At 36.9% G+C, this 19,918-nt stretch overlaps 2 protein-coding genes across 8 annotated transcripts in view; one reads left to right on the top strand and one right to left on the bottom strand.

Annotated features, from left to right (window-relative positions):
• Positions 1–8,591, bottom strand: part of LOC133536816 (dehydrogenase/reductase SDR family member 11-like) — a 66,991-nt gene extending 58,400 nt beyond the window's left edge. For 6 of the 7 annotated variants that reach the window (XR_009802555.1, XR_009802553.1, XR_009802554.1 and 3 more), the window contains exons 1-7: positions 8,307–8,591; positions 4,427–4,636; positions 4,270–4,364; positions 3,381–3,510; positions 686–778; positions 547–612; positions 368–428 (exon numbers count right to left, since the gene is read on the bottom strand). Coding sequence is in view for 1 of the 7 variants with exons in the window: in XM_061877385.1 (XP_061733369.1) it covers positions 387–428; positions 547–612; positions 686–778; positions 3,381–3,510; positions 4,270–4,364; positions 4,427–4,636; positions 8,307–8,438 (768 nt within the window). In the remaining 6 variants the exon portion in view is untranslated. Of the gene's footprint in view, positions 1–178; positions 429–546; positions 613–685; positions 779–3,380; positions 3,511–4,269; positions 4,365–4,426; positions 4,637–8,306 lie in introns of those variants that run through there. The other variant, XM_061877385.1, reaches the window with a different exon arrangement.
• Positions 8,592–11,787: 3,196 nt separating this feature from the next.
• Positions 11,788–19,636, top strand: ca4b (carbonic anhydrase IV b). Its single transcript, XM_061878429.1, has 8 exons — positions 11,788–11,818; positions 11,883–11,927; positions 12,019–12,183; positions 16,970–17,115; positions 17,200–17,292; positions 18,820–18,886; positions 19,222–19,385; positions 19,472–19,636. The coding sequence occupies exons 1-8, from the start codon at positions 11,788–11,790 to the stop codon at positions 19,634–19,636; spliced, it is 876 nt and encodes a 291-aa protein (XP_061734413.1).
• Positions 19,637–19,918: the final 282 nt, after the last annotated feature.

The raw sequence follows: 19,918 nt of genomic DNA, 5'->3' as shown, positions 1-19,918 counted from the left end.
CCAGTGCAAAGTCTCAAGAATTGGGGTTATACGCTTGCGTTTCCTGGCCCCTGTTAAAAGTCGTGCTGCCGCGTTCTGGACTAACTGCAACCGGGAGAGAGTTTTTAGGCAAATGCTAGCATAAAGTGCATTTCAGTAGTCCAGGCGACTTGAAATAAACAAGACATTGAATGCATCGTTGTATGCTGACAATCACTTTGTTTTTAATTGTTTATCCTTTTTGTATAATTGTATTTTTTATGCTGTTGCAAATGTGTTATAGGTGATTAGTAATGACAAAGTGCACTTGTTTTTTTTTTACCTCAGAGTGTAATCATCATTTCCAAAAGATAGAAATAAAAGAATGCACAATAAGAGCGTTAGTTACGTTCGTTTTAGAACTGCTTCTACAAAGACTGCTCCACGGGTCTCATCTGAACATCACCAACCTAGCAAAAAAAAAGAAAAGATATGCGAGTGTTATCTAATTCAATGGCTGATATTTTTACCATGGAGGAGCAAAGGTTGAACACACACACACACATGTACTGAGACACACATGCACACCTGCACGTGTGGTGGGGCACTAAGGACGTAGGTGACAGCATTAGCAACATCTTTAGCGTCCAGCGGCTGAAAGAGCAGGGAGGACTGTGTCAAACTCTCTCTTGCTTGCTAATAATAATTGCTTTAACAATAACGGTACCTTGTATTTGCTGAAAGTTTTGTCAACTTTTTCAGCGTCGCCACTGTAGAGACGAAGAGTAAATTCAGTCTCCACCAGGCCAGGGGAAATGCACTGCAAAGCCAAAGAAAGCCTTATATTCGTTGGGTGATGCTGACTTGACAACATTTTTATTTCTTCCCATTTGCAAACAAGACAAGTTGATATCAAGAACACAGTCAGAGTCCGACTGTTTCTCTCTTTGGACAACACAGAGGTGCTAATGCACACTTTTATTTCCTGTCCTCTGCTCTCTGGTGTTCCCAAAAAGAACTCCACAATTTTTAAAAGATTCAGCTGACCAGGAGCTGACGAGACTTAGGGGGCAGGCGCACATTACACCAGTTTTAAAGTTGCCGCATTGCCTCCCTATCTACTTCAGGGTCTATTTTAAAAGTTCTACAAACTTTGTATTATTAGTTTTTGCGCCTTCTCATCTATGTGACCTACATGAACCTAATCAACCCTCATGGATCCTCCGGCACCAAACTTTTATCTTTACTAAATACCAGATCAAAGACTCATGGTGAGGCAATATTTAGCCACTACGGCCCCCATCTGTGTAACAGTCTGCCACAGAGCCTCAGGACTGCTGATATATTTTTTAAAAAAAAGACACACTTTTTGAATAAGGCTTTTAACCAATTATGTTAAACTGTTCTTATGCTTCTAATTCTGATTGTGTTATCTTCCAGCCCTTTGAGACACTAGTGATTTATATTTTATTTATTGCTATTATTTATACAATTATTCTCTAAATGTCCTTTTAATAAGTATTAATGAATTATTCATATTTTATTTTTTTACATATATTCTATAACATGTTTCACACAATTTTTTAGATGCTGTTAATTTGAGGTATTCTCCAGGTGCCATGCCACAGTGCAGTGTGTGAGTGTTTGTATGTGTGAGGTTTAGGTATGTGAGCACCCACTGAGGGGGAAAAAAAAGAGGTAAAATAATGAATTACCATGAATTAATTAATGTGGACCCTGACTTAAACAAGTAGAAAAACTTATTCGGGTGTTACCTTTTAAGTGGTCAATTGAACAGAATATGTACTGAACTGTGCAATCTACTACTAAAAGTTTCAATCAATCAAATCAAAAAAGTGCTGCCACGCAAGCACCAAAAGAAAACTTTGAGAATCAAGACTACATTTCCTATCTTACTTGTTGTAGCCTCCACTCCCATGTTGACGGCTTTCTACTTTGCTGCTAATCATATTCAGATGATTACAATCCGAACACAGTTAGTTCTGAACCAGTTCTGGCTGGAAAGTATTTATTAGTGGCCAGCGAGAAGGTATATTTTTATGTGACGCATTTAAACAGAGGTCACAACACCGGAAGTAAATAATTTATACTTGTATAGTGCATTTCTACCTCCAAGGTACTCAAAGCGCTTTGACACTATTTCCACATTCACCCATTCACACACACAAATTCACACAGTGATGGCGGGAGCTGCCATGCAAGGCCCTAACCACGACCCATCAGGAGCAAGAGTGAAGTGTCTTGCTCAAGGACACAACGGACGTGACTAGAATGGCGCAAGCTGGAAATCGAACCAGGAAACCCAAAGTTTCTGACACGGCTGCTCTGCCAACTGAGCCACCCTGAGCCCTATCAAGCATACTACCCGATAGTGCGTGCTACAGGATAGAGTTCTTTGCGCGCATGTTATATAATTTTAAATGATATTTTTAGTGGTAATGTTAGTTATTATAATAATGCTAAAGTAGAAAGCCGTCAACATGGGAGTGGAGGCAACAACAAGTAAGATAGCAGGATGATGCTAACTATGTTAACTAGCTAGTTTGTTTTGGCCCTCCTGATCATCTTCCTGTCTGGCAATTAATTGCGGCGTTGAGGCAAAAGGAACAGCAAGTATCTGCGGCTGAGGTGAGCGTTCAACAATTTTTTTTTTTTAGATTTAAAAACAATTTTTTTTTTTTTTTTTAGATTTAAAAACTCGATTGTAGCTGAGATAGGCGCCAGCGCCCCCTGTAACCCCAAAAGTGAATAAGTGGTAGAAAATGGTTGGATTTAAAAACTCAAAATTGATATTTTGACGTAAAAAATTAATGTTAAAAAAACGCTCATTTTCGCATTTTTCCGGACATTTCGCATACTTGGTGTCTTCTCTTTTTGTCTTCCCTGAAGCACTTTGTGCTGCCACTTGCCTTTGTATGAAACGTGCTATATAAATAAAGTTAGTTTTGATAAACTTGTGTGCATGTTTTAAATAATTGGTTTTAATTAATATTATTAATGCCATAATTGTGTGGCTGTGCTTTACAGAAACTTCCAATGGCCATTTTTAATTGGAGGTCCTTGAAGGACGGTTAGACAGGGTACTTTCTTACTAGAAATGAATAAAATGACTGAAAATAATCCATCAAGTTGTTTGCTCCACAGTACATTCATACAAGTATTTAAGCAAGTAAATTATATAATTGTGATTGCTCGAACATCGGAAAAGAGAACCAGGGCAGGAGGTCCAACTCGGTCTGGCCGAAAAGGCTCACCGGTAGATTTTAGAGTGAATTAGGAACAAAATAACATTTTTTAAACAGCAAAAAAAGTGTTCAGCATCGAGAGTTCAGTCATGTGACCCGTTGCAAAGAACAAAGAAACAATGAAGGACAAAAAATGTGTGGGTGATTGTGTCCTACAGAGGTACGGATGTGGGAGTTGGCCTCTCGCAGCTCCCGCCTCAGAGCCTCCGTCAGCGCCGTCACCGCAAACTTGGTGGCACTGTAGAAGTGCACATCGGGGTTGCTGACCATGCGATGACCGGCCATGCTGCAACACAAACACAACACATGACAACAATGAATAAAAACAGTATTGTGCTTACAAAACATGCCGTTACCAATGGTCTTTTTTTCCTTTGAAAACATCTGCAAATATGCAAGGATCTCCTACGTCTTACCTGTACAGTTAAATAACACCTGTGGAAAACTGGTTTAACTTAGTAAATACAAATTATATTAAATAGTTTCATTAAAAGGAAGTTTGATATATTTGGAAATAAATACATCTTGAATAAATGATTAAAAAACAAACATTTGTATCTAAAATACCATTAAAAGGTAATTAAAATATAATTACATTTGTAAAAGACATTTATAATTACATGGAAAATAAATATCTTGCCTGTACAGATAATTAATACCTGTGGAAAAAACTGGTTAAACTTACTAAATAAAATTAAAATCGATTTTTAAAAATAATTTAAGTTTAACATATGTTTTAGAAATACATCTTAAATTATGAAAAAAAATACATATTTCTATTTTAAGTACAATTAAAATATAAATTAAATTAAAGTTACATTTGAAAAAAAAATATTAAAATTGAAGAAAAAAATAGACATTTATCCATCTTTCCTGTACAGATAATTAACACTAATGGAAATAACATGATTAGAAATGGATTCAATTAGACTTTTAAAATAAATACAAAAAAAAAAATAAAACAATTCACAGATTTATACAAACATCCTGGAAACATAAAGTGTGGAGGTTGACTGTATCGGACAGGAGCGAAAGAAGCTTGTACCTGTTTATGTTGATAATATGTCCGTCGTCAACATTTCTGTCTTTCATGGACTGATAAGCCTCTCGTGAACATATAGATAAGGCGAGGACGTTCAGCTGCAGGCGCACAATCATCAGTTATAAATTACACCATCCTTTGTGTCCTGATCTGAACTTACGTCCAACATGTTCTTCCAGCCGCTTGTTCTGCCACTCAGCAGGGGTTCAGGATGAGCTACGCCTGCGTTGTTGATGCACACGTCCACGCCCTTATGCTGGGCCTTGATAGCCGAGAACATGGAAGCGATATCCTCTTCACTAGTCAGGTCGCACTTGAACGGTACCAAAACGCCACTGTGGCCTTCACTGAGACACTCTGCTGCCACGGACTGTTTGAGAAACAACCTACATGTCAGAGAGCAGAAGATAGGTCCCCGAGAAATACACAACATGGTGGCACTCTTATTAAACCCCATAAATTGGATTGACTTGACATTTCTCACACAGCTCAATGTGCTCTACAAAACACCATTGGGCGTTTAGGTTGGTTAGTTTGTGCCTTTAGGAGACTGACTAGCACGTGTGTAAAATTTTAACATGACTGGTTGAAAAACATGGCCATTGCTGGGGCTCCAGCTAAGTGCAGCCCAAAGATATTTTTATTATTTTATTTTTTAACGGCCCACAGTATATTGTAAAAAATTTACTAAAAAAACAACATTAAAAAAGTGTGATAAAAGAGCAAAGAGGTGTAATGCAGTGAGAAAAAAATGAAATTTTAACACCAATAACACAAAGTTAACATGCATGCTGTTTATTCTTCCAAAAATATATAAATATATTGTTTTACTTTTTTTTTTTAAATGAAAAATATGAAAATATATTTTCCAAATTAAATCCAGTTAGGCAGGATATCTTGGTCATTATTTCTTGTTTTATACATTTGATACATTTACTACATTTTAGTATTCTTATGTGATATCTTTTTGCGCTTCTTTTAAGGCATGGGTGTCAAACTCAAAGCTGGGGGCCAGATCTGGCCCGCCACGTAATTTTATGTGGCCCAAAAAAGCCTTGAAAAAATGTGCGTCAATAAAGTACCTTATCTTTTCTTACTAAATGTATTCGTTCAATTGCATATTTTTCAAACTTCAAATTTCAATCAATATTATCTAATAATGCAACAAATATCATACATTTCAAAAATGTTTCCAAGATAAAAAAAATATATATATTTGACCCCGACAGGGGCAAACGGTGGAAAATAGATGGATGGATGATTACAAAGCAAGTTATCCATCAAATTCTATGTACATTTTTTTTTATAAAAAATAAACAAATGCATCTGCAATTCCATCCATCCATCCATTGTTCTACCGCTTGCCCTTTCTGCAATTGTGAGATAATATCATGCGATGGTTATACAGTTGTATTTATTTATATATACTATTACAAGTGGCGCTCTCAGTGCAGCAATAACTGCAATGTGGCCCTCAATGAAAATCTATTTCACACCAGTTTTCAAGTTTAATTGCTATTATAGCATTGTATTCACCCTGCTGTTTTAAAATTTACACATAACACTGCTTTGCACTATTTTTAAAATGGTATGTCTGTACAACACTTGGGCCAACTGGGGTTGTTTAAAATGTGCTTTATGAATGACTAAACTGAAGCAATTTAGCCCACAACCCAAATGTCATACACCAGTGGTTCTCAAATGGGGGTACGCATACCCCTGGGGGTACTTGAAGATATGCCAAGGGGTACGTGAAATTTTTTTTAAATGTTCTAAAAGTAGCAACAATTCAAAAATCCTTTATAAATATATTTATTGAATAATACTTCTACAAAATATGAATGTAAGTTCATAAACTGTGAAAAGAAATGCAACAATGCAATATTCAGTGTTGACAGCTAGATTTTTTGTGGACATGTTCCATAAATACTGATGTTAAAGATTTCTTTTTTTGTGAAGAAATGTTTAGAATTAAGTTTATGAATCCAGATGGATCTCCATTACAATCCCCAAAGAGGGCACTTCAAGTTGATGATTACTTCTATGTGAGAAATCTTTATTTATAATTGAATCACTTGTTTATTTTTCAACAAGTTTTTAGTTATTCTTATATTCTTTTTAGCTATTATATCTTTTTTTCCCCAAATAGTTCAAGAAAGACCACAACAAACGAGCAATATTTTGCACTGTTATACAATTTAATAAATCAGAAACTGATGACATTGATTGTACTGTATTTTACTTCATCTCTTTTTTTTCAAACAAAATGCTTTGCTCTGATTAGGGGGTACTTGAATTAAAAAATGTTCACAGGGGGTACATCACTGAAAAAAGATTGAGAACCACTGTCATACACAGCCATGACTGACAGCGTCTGAAAATAGTTATTTTCATAAATACCTGTATGTTTAAATGGAGCACTTCAGAGTTAATCCAACAGAATAATGATCAGCTTTGTTTTGTTTTCAAATGTTAATATTTCATTGATTGGAAATAACCTGAATGCATCTTTTGATTTATTGATTGATTGATTGAAACTTTTATTAGTAGATTCCACAGTACAGTACATATTCCGTACAATTGACCACTAAATGGTAACACCCGAAATAAGTTTATCAACTTGTTTAAGTCGGGGTCCACGTTAATCAATTCATGGTACAAATATATACTATCAGCATAATACAGTCATCACACATGTTAACCATCATAGTATATACGTTGAATTATTTACATTATTTACAATCCAAGGGGTGGGATGAGGAGCTGTGGTTGATATCAGCACTTCAGTCAACAATTGCATCATCAAGTAGGTCTTACTTGGTAGGATATGTACAGCGAGCAGAGAACATAGTGAGTTCAGATAGCATGAGAACAAGTAAATACATTAGAAGTACATTTGATCATTTACATTTGGTTATTTACAATCCGGGGAGATGGGATGTGAAGGGAGGAGGGTATTAGTAAAGGGTTGAAGTTGCTTGGAGGTGTTGTTTTAGAGGGGTTTTGAAGGAATATAGAGATGCACTTACTTTTACACCTGTTGGGAGTGCATTCCACAACGAGGCTTAGAAAGAGAATGAGTTAAGACCTTAGTTAGATCGGAATCTGGGTTTAACGTGGTTTGTGGAGCTCCCCCTGGTGTTGTGATTATGGCGGTCATTTAGGTTAAGGAAGTAGTTTGACATGTACTTTGGTATTGTTGTAAGCACAATACCAATGGGCAGAATTGGCAAAATGCGCAAACGCATTTTGCAAATTTAATGTCAAATCAAATCAAAAGTTTATTGGATTCATCACTATACAGTGTACATCCACGACTAAACTACTGACTAAACTACTACCGCAACTTGGTTTACTAAGGGAAGTGTCGATTCAGGCCGGGTGGCCCATTTCAAGTTCCAGGTAACCCTACATTATTATATTTTATAAATAGTAAACCAAGTTGTGGTTGCAGTTTAGTCGTGGATGTACACTGTATAGTGATGAATCCAATAAATATTTGATTTGACATTAAATTTGCAAATTGCGCCCATTGTTATTGTGTTTACGACAGTATCAGGGAGGTGTAGCGGATTTTATAGACTAGGCTCAGTGCAAGTTGCTATACTCTGTCCTCCACCCTGAGCCAGCCCACTTTGGAGAAGTGGGTTGGAGTGAGGTGTGATCTAGGGTGGAGGTCTAAAAGTAACCGTACTAGCTTGTCCTTTGAAGTTTGGAGTCTAGATTTGAGGGTTTTGGAGGTGCTGGGGTACCAGGAGTGCAAGCGTAATCGAAAAAGGGTTGAATAGAGTTCCCGCTAGAATCTTCACGGTTCTCTTGCATTATGTTTAAGTTGGATTAGTTTGATACCATTATTGTTTTTTTGCAGACATTGGCCATTTTAAGACAAGCGTCGACTACTCCTGTGAGCTGATTTATTTGCAAAAAATCGTTCAAACGTGTTTCTTGTACTACTTTGCTATATTGTATATGAATAAAAGCACAATGATCTTTCAGCATAACACTTTGAGAGTTTATTAAGAAGAGACGTTTGTGCAAACCTTTAACTTGTCCAGGTCCCTCGCACAGCCCACCACTATCATACCGAAACTGACCAACTCTTTAGCAATGGCCGCTCCGATTCCAACCGAGGCTCCGGTGACGAGAGCAACTCTGCCCCTCCAGCGTTCCATCACTCTCGGCTTTCCGTTTCGTATTTTTAATAAAGAACGCTAATATTAGTTTCTTGTTCAATTTGGGGCAGAACTGTGTCACTGCCGTTGTGAACAAATTGAATGCAGGTGGCGCCCGCTTATCTACACAGACACGCCCATTTCCGCATACGTATGGTGCGTTCGCGAAAGCTTAGCATTTTCTGTGACACTTGTTATTTATTTATTTATTTTTTTTATTTTTTGAAATGTTTATTCATAAATTTCAACAATAACAAACAGTAAGTCAAAGAACAATATAAAACATTATAAAACATTATGAAAACAGTACAAAACAGCGCCAGGGGGTTGTAAATTCAAAATAACAAAAATAGAATCCAAATATATATATATATATATATATATATATATATATATATATATATATATATATATATATATATATATATTTGGATTCTATTTTTGTTATGTAAATGGCTTTGCACTTTGTTTATTATATATATATATATATATATATATATATATATATATATATATATATATATATATATATATATAATAAACAAAGTGCAAAGCCATAGGCTCATTTAAATTCATTAAATAACTTAAATTTGGAACACAGTATCATCGTTTTCACAGCTTTTTTGTTGTTAGAGATAAAGAGCGTTTTAATGTAAAGTTCAAAATCTTTTTTAAAAGCACAAAAGATAGGTCGGGTATTGAGAAAAACTTACATTTATGAATATAAAACTTAGCCAATAGAATAATGAAGTGACATCTGTTATTTCTTGTCAGGTCTTTTAATAAAGCTTTTTTTTTTAAAGTAGTGGTTCTCAACCCTTTTCAGACATGTACCCCCTGTGAACACTTATTTAATTCAAGTACCCCCTAATCAGAGCCAGAGGTGGGTAGTAACGAGCTACATTTACTCCGTTACATTTACTTGAGTAACTTTTGGGATAAATTGTACTTCTACGAGTAGTTTTTATGCAACATACTTTTACTTTTACTTGAGTATATTTGTAGAGAAGAAACGCTACTTTTACTCCGTTCCATTTATCTACATTCAGCTCGCTACTCGCTACTTTTTTTTATCGATCTATTAATGTTTGTTTTGGTTAATGACAGAGCTTCAAAGTAGAATCTACGCATGCCTGCGTTTCACCAATCACATGCAGTCACTGGTGACGTTGGACCAATCAAACAGAGCCAGGCGGTCACATGACCCGACTTAAACAAGTTAAAAAATGTATTCGGGTGTTACCATTTAGTGGTCAATTGTACGGATTATGTACTGTACTGTGCAATCTACTAATAAAAGTTTCAATCAATCAATCAAAAGTGTAAAGGAAAAAAGACACTTTTTATTTCAACCGTACTTCCCGTCATAAGCCTAAAGACAGTTCCTGTCTTCACAATAAAAGCGCTGCTCTATCGCGCCTGCGCTAACAAAATAAGAGTCTCCGAAAGCCAGCGCAAACAAGCTAGCAAGCTACGGAGTTTGCCGCCAATGTATTTTTTGTAAAGTGTATAAAAACGAATATGGAAGCTGGACAGATAAGATGCCAAAAACCAACGACTTTCGTGTGGTATTAGACAGAAAAGAGGAACTTTTTTTCTCCTCCATTTGAAAACGTAAACGTCTGATTCCAATCAATGCAAGTCATCAGAATCAGGTAATACACCAACTTATATTCTTGTCTTCATGAAAGATAGGAATCTATATGTTAAACATGCTTGTATATTCATTAAAACACCTTCAACATGTGAACAAAAACGGCAAAATAAATAAATATAAATTATATACTGTATATATAAATGTATGTATGTATATATATATATATATATATATATATATATATATATGATATGTGTGTATAAATGATTTGTGTGTGTATGTATGATATGTGTGTGTATAAATGATATGTGTGTGTATGTATATATGAGGTAGATCACCTCGACTTGGTCATTTACTAAGTAATTGATAAACGTTGAAAAACTTATGGGGGTCAATTATACGGAATATGTACTGTACTGTACAATCTACTAATACAAGTTTTAATCAATCAATCAAATCAATTAATGCCTACTGAGGCTATAGTGCTGTTAAGTTATTGTGGCTCAATGTGCCATTTTTTTAAAATTGTATTTTAATGTACTATTATTTAATATATAATATTGTTTTTGTTGCTTAAGAGATATTCCTGGCTCTGAATTTGCTCATTGCTATTTTTATGTTTTTGTGCATTATTTTTTGCCGTAATCAGGTTACTCATCAGTTACTCAGTACTTACGTAGTTTTTTCACAACATACTTTTTACTTTTACTCAAGTAAATATTTGGGTGACTACCCCTTACTTTTACTTGAGTAATACATCTCTAAAGTAACTGTACTCTTACTTGAGTACAATTTCTGACTATTCTACCCACCTCTGATCAGAGCAAAGCATATTTGGTTGAAAAAAGAGATGAAGAAGTAAAAATACACAACTATGTCATCAGTTTCTGATTTATTAAATTGTATAACAGTGCAAAACATATTGCTCATTTGTAGTGTTCTTTCTTGAACTATTTGGAAAAAAAGATATAAAAATAACTAAAAACTTGTTGAAAAATAAACAAATGATTCAATTCTAAATAAAGATTTCTACACATAGGAGTAATCATCAACTCAAAGTGCCCTCTTTGGGGATTGTAAGAGAGATCTATCTGGAATCATAAACTTAATTCTAAAAATTTCTTCACAAAAAAAAGAAATCTTTAACATCAATATTTATGGAACATGTCCACAAAAAAATCTAGCTGTCAACACTGAATATTGCATTGTTGTATTTTTTTCCCCACAGTTTATGAACTTACATTCATATTTTGTCGAAGTGTTATTCAATAAATATATTTATAAAGGATTTTTAAATTATTGATATTTTTAGAATATTTGAAAAAAAATCTCACGTACCCTTTGGCATACCTTCAAGTACCCCCAGGGGTACGCGTACCCCCATTTGAGAACCACTGTTTTAAAGCACCCAATTAATTGTAAAATGCCTTGGGGTTTAAATAATAACACGATTTTCATTTAAATGAGTATGCACAATGTGTACATTATTATATTGAATTATGAACATTTGCACAAATTCAAATAAGGCCTGTAATTATTAATATGTTTTTCTGCTGAATGTAATTCTTTACATATCTGTGGTTGCTAAATATCCAGTGAAATCAGGTGCCATAAAAAAAGCAAAGCTCAGACTGTGGGCGGGCTTGTCAGGTGGTACTAGGTGAGCCTGGTCCAACTCTCTTAATGATATCAGTGATAAAAATGTACATACCAGCAAAAACAGGCGGATTTACAATGCTGATATTTTTCCTCATGTCTTTCATGGAGATTGTCTCAGGGGCAGGTAGAAATATTCAATAATCAAACTGTTGATGCTGCTTTACTGATGCTTAACATTTGTTTTCCAGATTGGTGTTATCAGTCTGAGGTTTCCTGCAATCACACCTGCTCAGGTTAAAGTCACCAACTGCCCTTGTTTGCTTGAAATTAAATTCATTTGTATAATCAAATTATTTTGAAGATTTTCATTATTTTTATCAACAGGTCCAGATGATTGGGGTCTCGTTTCTCATCACTGCATCAGTAAAGCTCAGTCACCAGTCAACATTGTTACGAGGAGAACATTACCCGATGGACGTCTCACTCCTCTGCACCTCATCGGCTATCAAGACACTTTTGACGGACACCTTTCCAACAACGGCCACACCGGTAAGACCACTTTAAATGACGCTCCATGATGAAAATGACTTACATTTGGTACAAAAGAGTATTAGGGCTATCTAAACTATTAATTAATTAAATAAATACAATTATCATTATTAATCAAATATAAAGGACTAAAAAGTGATTGTAAAAATATTTTTACCTAAATATTTTTAGGTGGCAATATGAAGCAAAACTTTTTTTTTTTCAAGAATGAAGTATTTTTATTGATTAAAAAGCCACAATGATATTAGAACATATGAGTAAGTAATATTCCTCCTGAGTAAAAAGCTGTTATAAAAGTAGATATAAGTCACAATTGAGAAATATTTTAAATATATTAAAAAAAAAAAAAAAGTCAACAAAAAAAGTAGTAATATTAATTAGGCAAGTTGTTAAGTACTTGCCTCATCTTATAGCCAGTTAATTTGCTTTCTTCTTGTAAAATTGCAACTTTAGTCTTATAAAATTACCTGTTTTCCTCTTGTAATGAACATATTCTCTCAATATTTTAACCTTATTGTCATAATAGCTTTAATTATATACAGCGTAGCCCTAAAAGTAAAAATCAGGATATTTTGCAGATACTGTGCGTGTAGAAATTGGTACTTTTCACATTTGAATGCATAGCAGTACTCTACGGTACCAATTATCGGTAGTTTTGTGTGTATGAAAAATTCATTGATAAATGTTAATTGTTTTAAAACAAACATTTTGCTTTCTCATCTTCTTCAATTCTGCATGTCATTTGCAAGTATTGTAATGTGCTGTATTATATAGTAGGATTTATATGCAGTTGAAATTCCAAGACGTTAAAAGGCAGCAGTGTTGCCATCGCTAGGAAGTAGTCTTTGCCATTAAGTTGAATGTGTCAATATTTTCTCTCGTTGAGTCGTAGAAAGTGCTTATACTGTAAGTATTGTGTTATTAACACACCAGGCGTTGGATTGTGACGTGCATCTTAGTTGTAGTTTTAATTACCAAACTTGGAGGTTTTGAAATCGCCATGTAAAATTGCTAATGCTCACCGGTAGCATGTAATTAGCAAAACCAATGTAAATTAGCATCGAGCTAGCACATTTTGAAAAGCGGAGCCTTACTGTATACTTTTGAGCGCCGCATTCTTGCTTTGTTAGCCTGAAAATTTGAAAATTATCAAGTAGGGCTACAACGATTAGTGAAATTGTAGATAATAAAAAAAGGGCCACAACAATTATATTTGTCAACAATAGACGCGACATCATCACCTGTGCAATTCCTGGCGGAAGTGGGTCACTCGCAAAAACATTGCCAGGGATAACATGCAAAGCGTGAGGATATTTGCTCTTATCCTTGTTAGAAATATGAATACCTTGCTCATTTTTGCAAAGCATACCTTGTTTTTATGGCAGTACATCTGTGATACGCGAGCATTTAAAGTGGAGACATGATGTCGGACATTTCGGGGGATGATGCGTACACAACCTCAGTAAGCGTAACCTTGCTACCTATCTGGAGTGAGACAAAGTTGTATGAAAAATAACTTGAACTATTATTTTAGCCAAATTCAGCCAGCTAAACTCTGTCTACATCAATTCAAGTACGTTTTAATGCAGCGCCAATTTGCAATGCCAGAAAAAGGCACAATAACACACACACACACACACACACACACACACACACACACACACACACACACACACACGCACACACACACACACACACACACACACACCGTAAGATTTAAACATACAATCTATTAAATAGCCAACATTTTAAGAATTATTCAAAGATAGAATTCAATCAATCAATCGTTTACTTATATAGCTCTAAATCACTAGTGTCTCAAAGGGCTGCACAAACCACAACACAAACCACTACGACATCCTCGGTAAGCCCACATAAGGGCAAGGAAAACTCTCACCCAGTGGGACGTCGGTGACAATGATGACTATGAGAACCTTGGAGAGGAGGAAAGCAATGGATGTCGAGCGGGTCTAACATGATACTGTGAAAGTTCAATCCATAATGGATCCAACACAGTCGCGAGAGTCCATTCCAAAGCGGATCCAACACAGCAGCGAGAGTCCCGTTCACAGCGGAGCCAGCAGGAAACCATCCCAAGCGGAGGCGGATCAGCAGCGCAGAGATGTCCCCAGCCGATACGCAGGCAAGCAGTACATGGCCATCGGATCGGACCGGACCCCCTCCACAAGGGAGAGTGGGACATAGGAGAAAAAGAAAACAAACGGCAGATCAACTGGTCTAAAAAGGGAGTCTATTTAAAGGCTAGAGTTTACAAATGAGTTTTAAGGTGAGACTTAAATGCTTCTACTGAGGTGGCATCTCAAACTTTTACCGGGAGGGCATTCCAGAGTACTGCAGCCCGAAATAAAAACGCTCTATAGCCCGCAGACTTTTTTTGGGCTTTGGGAATCATTAATAAGCCGGAGTCCTTTGAACGCAGATTTCTTGCCGGGACATATGGTACAATACAATCGGCAAGATAGGATGGAGCTAGACCGTGTAGTATTTTATACGTAAGTAGTAAAACCTTAAAGTAACATCTTAAGTGCACAGGAAGCCAGTGCAGGTGAGCCAGTACAGGCGTAATGTGATCAAACTTTCTTGTTCTTGTCAAAAGTCTAGCAGCCGCATTTTGTACCAACTGTAATCTTTTAATGCTAGAGATGGGGAGACCCGAAAATAATACGTTACAGTAGTCGAGGCGAGACGTAACAAACGCATGGATAATGATCTCAGCATCTTTAGTGGACAGAATGGAGCGAATTTTAGCGATATTACGGAGATGAAAGAAGGCCGTTTTAGTAACGCTTTTAATGTGTGACTCAAAGGAGAGAGTTGGGTCGAAGATAATACCCAGATTCTTTACCGTGTCGCCTTGTTTAATTGTTTGGTTGTCAAATGTTAGAGTTGTATTATTAAATAGAGGTCGGTGTCTAGCAGGACCGATAATCAGCATTTCCGTTTTTTTGGCGTTGAGTTGCAAAAAGTTAGCGGACATCCATTGTTTAATTTCATTAAGACACGCCTCCAGCTGACTACAATCCGGCGTGTTGGTCAGCTTTAGGGGCATGTAGAGTTGGGTGTCATCAGCATAACAGTGACAGCTAACACCGTATTTGCGTATGACGTCACCCAGCGGCAGCGTGTAGATGCTGAAGAGTGCAGGGCCAAAGACCGAACCTTGGGGAACTCCACACGTTACCTTAACGTAGTCCAAGGTCACATTGTTATGGGAGACGCACTGCATCCTATCAGTAAGATAAAAGTTGTACCAAGACAGGGCTAAGTCTGACATACCAATTCGTGTTTTGATACGTTCTAATAAAATATTATGATCGACGGTATCGAAAGCAGCGCTAAGATCGAGGAGCAGCAACATAGATGACGCATCAGAATCCATCGTTAGCATAGCAATAAATCATTAGTCATTTTTGCGAGGGCTGTCTCCGTAGAGTGATTTGCCCTGAAACCGGATTGAAAGGTTTCACATAGATTGTTAGACGCTAAGTGTTCATTTAACTGCTCCGCAACAATTTTTTCGAGGATTTTTGAAATAAAGGGAAGGTGAGACACTGGTCGGTAGTTTACCATGAGGTCAGGATCGAGGTTAGGTCTTTTAAGAAGAGGATGAATAACCGCTTTTTTGATTGCTAGGGGAACAGTGCCCGAGGAAAGTGATAAGTTTATAATATTTAGCACTGATGGACCTAATAATACAAAGAGCTCCTTGATAAGTTTCCCAGGAAGTGGGTCAAGTAAACATGTTGTTTGTTTTATTCCATTTACACGTTGTAACAATTCCTCTAATGTTATTTCCTCAAAACGAGAGAAACTATTTTGGAGGGCAGTATCCGCCGTATATACAATCGTATCAGTGTTAATAGAACCCAGTTGTAGCTGGGAGCATTGTCTTTAATCTCCTTTCTAATGACTTCAGTTTTCTTACTAAAGAATTGCATAAAGTCATCAGCTGAGTGGGTGGAGCTACTGGAAGGGGTCCCTTGTTGGGTTAGCAATGCTACCGTATTAAACAAAAATTTAGCATCGTTTTTGTTACGGTGGATGAGATTTGAGTAATATTTAGCTTTAGCTAAGGTAAGCATGCGTTTATAAGTTGTTAAACTATCACTCCATGCTTGATGGTGCACATTGAGTCTATTAGGGTGTTAAACCTGTTATTCAATAGTCAATATACCAGTGTGCAGCTTTTTAAACATCACAAAAATGTTTCTCTTTTTGAGGAAGTTTGATTTTATGTTTTGGTGTTTGTTTTCATTGCTGCTATTTTAACTGTTTTTTTAAAATACATAAACAAGGTTAATTTTTTTTCTTTTCTTTTAAATGGACAACATTTGATTAGTCATTTTTTAATGTTTGTAACAGCTGAATGTGCAGCACAGTTACAGTAAAAATAAATATTTTAATAATGAATTAGTCATCTTTGTTGTTCGTAAGCACATGCCTAAAAAACCTTAAGCTGCATTTAGAAGTCAATGGAAAAACTAGAGCCATTACACGTGTACGCTGAATTTGTACCTGGTAATACTAAGATTCCGGTCGATACCTATAAAATTACTGATTTCTGGACCGCTCCCTGATTGTGTTTTATATGTTTATTGGTTTTTAGCCAAAGAGTGATTAAACTCAGCTTGACTGGGGAAGCTGAGTAGTTGTAAATTAATAAAATGACAAGTACCTGCAGTGTAAACCGTTTATGAACTACAGTGAGTCAGAAAGAAAGCAAAAGTTTGGAGAGATTCTTCAACAGATTTTTTTTTTGTTCCAGTTCAGTTGGATTTACCCCCCAGTATAAGAATCAACGGCGGTAATCTGGTCAGAACTTACAACGCAGTTCAGCTCCACTTCCACTGGGGCAAAAATGGAGGTCCGGGCTCCGAACACACACTTGACGGAGAGCGATTTCCATTGGAGGTACTGCATTGAACTTTGCACGGGTAACCAAAACACAGTAGAAAAAGCTTCAAAACATCTTTCGTCCCTTCTGTTGTCCCACAGATGCACATCGTGCACATCAAAGAACAGTACAGTTCAATTTCGCAGGCCGTGAGAGATCGAACGGGAGTCGCCGTTCTTGGATTTTTCTTTCAGGTGATTGTGTTGTTATGTGTGTTGATAGACTGCCATTAACGGTGTCAAAAAGAGTAAACAGAAGACATTCAAGGTGTGTCAGAAAAGTGAGGGGCATCGTACACAGGGCATAAAAATCCACCAGCGTGTCTACAAATAGATCCTGCGGCAGTCCAATGCCTTGAGATGAGGTGAGAGTTCTGACAGGAGAACGTGCAGAGGGGAACATCGCCATGCCGGAGCAACCTCCCAACTCACAGGACCTGACTCATAGTGGGGTTTTTCGCCTCTTTTTATCAAGGGGAACTGGTTTTAGAGACGTCGACGATATAGCTGCAAAACATTCCCAAAGAATCCTTCCAGGAGTGCGTAAAGGCTTTAGGCAGAGAAGCCTGTATAAATCAACCATTTATAAAAAAATTAAAAAAGGGAGAAAACTTGTAGGATGAGGTTAGCATCTTTTCTGACACCCTTGGTACAAAAATAAAAGGGCTCTACAACAGAGCCTTGTGGCACGCCACTGTCAATATATTTCAGTAGTTAACTGACAATTATGTGAGTTGTGGCCATCCTGAGTCAAGCAGGTCGGAGGCACTTAGGAAATGGTCTTTTTCCTTAGCAAGCAATGAGGACAAGAAAAAAGTAGTTGAAAATGAGCTTTGACAACATGTTAGAACAGTGGTTCTCAAATGGGGGTACGTGTACCCCTAGGGGTACTTGAAGGTATGCCAAGGGGTACGTGGGATTTTTAAAAAATATTCTATAATAGCAACAATTCAAAAATCCTTCATAAAATATATTTATTGAATAATATTTCAACAAAATATGAATGTAAGTTCATAAACTGTGAAAAGAAATGCAACAATGCAATATTCAGTGATGACAGCTAGATTTTTTTTGTGGACATGTTCCATAAATATTGATGGTAAAGATTTCTTTTTTTGTGAAGAAATGTTTAGAATTAAGTTCATGAATCCAGATGGATCTCTATTACAATCCCCAAAGAGGGCACTTTAATTTGATGATTACTTCTACAAATCTTTATTTATAATTGAATCACTTGTTTATTTTTCAAAAAGTTTTTAGTTATTCTCATATCTTTTTTTCCAAATAGTTCAAGAAAGACCACAACAAATGAGCAATATTTTGCACTGTTATACAATTTAATAAATCAGAAACTGATGACATAGTGCTGTATTTCACTTCTTTAACTCTTTTTTCCACCAAAAATGCTTTAGTCTGATTAGGGTGTACTTGAATTAAAAAAATGTTCACAGGGGGTACATCACTGAAAAAAGGTTGAGAACCACTGTGTTAGAACGACCCAGGACACTAGGCTCACTCAAGGTACAAACAGGTTGACAGCACAATGCGGGTAAAACTCACGCTGGACCACCACTACTACTACTACTTGGGGATAATAACAACTTAACGACAGATACATAATTCTAACGACTGAGAACCAGTAATGCCCCCTGCAAAGCAACCATGTGTTGTATTTGAAACGTTACGGAGAATGACAAATTCAGTTTTCTTGTCCCCTTTCAGGAATCAAGTTCTGCAAACAAGAAATTTGCTCCGCTAATAAACGCCCTGAAAGGAATCACGCGACCATGTAAGTTACATATGCTCACACATGTCGGGGCGATTCTGCGGTGCTAAAGTGCAATTTGTCAGCATGATAAGACCGTGCCTTGTCATCCTGCACGCAATAAATCAAATAGAAGGGAAAAACAATGCTTTGGTCCTCGTTATTTAGTAACAATAGCAATCTTACCGTATCTTATTGTACCATGAATGATTTACGTGGACTTAAACAAGTTGAAAAACTCTTTCGGTTGTTACCATTTAGTGGTCAATTGTACGGAATATGTACTGTACTGTGCAATCTACTAATAAAAATATCAATCAATCAATCAAAAAAATGTGTTCATATTCCCTCACGCCCAGCCAACAAAACAAAGCTGGAAGGCATCTCCCTGCAGATGTTCATCGCCCCTCATTCTAACATGACTGCGTATTTTCGCTATGACGGCTCCCTCACCACACCACTCTGTGCTGAGGCGGTCGTCTGGACGCTCTTCGAGAACCCCATCCCACTCAGCAGGCAGCAGGTTCACTCAATACACAACATCCCCCTACTCGGATACACACACGTGAAACATCCTCTTACCTGGTGCGTTTACTTTCTTTACGACAGCTGGCTGCGTTCTCCCAGCTGGAGTTCTCCAGCGGGAGGCCGATGGTGAACACCTTCAGACCAGTGCAGCTTTTGAACGGGAGGCAGGTGTATCGCTCTGGCGGCCATGTCGCCGGGGTCAGCGCCGCACTGTTCCTCGTGTCACTCCTGGTGCACATTCCATGAACACTGCACGATCAACGCAAACAGACTCTGTTATGGAACTATACATCGAGTTAGGTCTGAGAAGCCACACACCTGCAAAACAACAGCACTGGGATGTTTTCTTTTGTATATATTTAATTTTTTCTTCCTTCTCTTTGCCAGGCAGAAAACAACAATTTATTTTACAAGTGCGTCACTGCTCTGTATTTAATATGGTTAAATCACCAAAAATGATTCCAGGGGGCGGCACAGCTGCTGCCCACTGCTCCCCTCACCTCCCAGGGGATGAACTAGGGCAGTGGT

Source organism: Nerophis ophidion, linkage group LG18, assembly GCF_033978795.1.
Source record: "Nerophis ophidion isolate RoL-2023_Sa linkage group LG18, RoL_Noph_v1.0, whole genome shotgun sequence".
NCBI classification, from domain to species: Eukaryota; Metazoa; Chordata; class Actinopteri; order Syngnathiformes; family Syngnathidae; genus Nerophis; species Nerophis ophidion.
The sequence above is the reverse complement of the archived record's forward strand: the minus strand, read 5'-3'. Positions and strand labels throughout refer to the sequence as shown.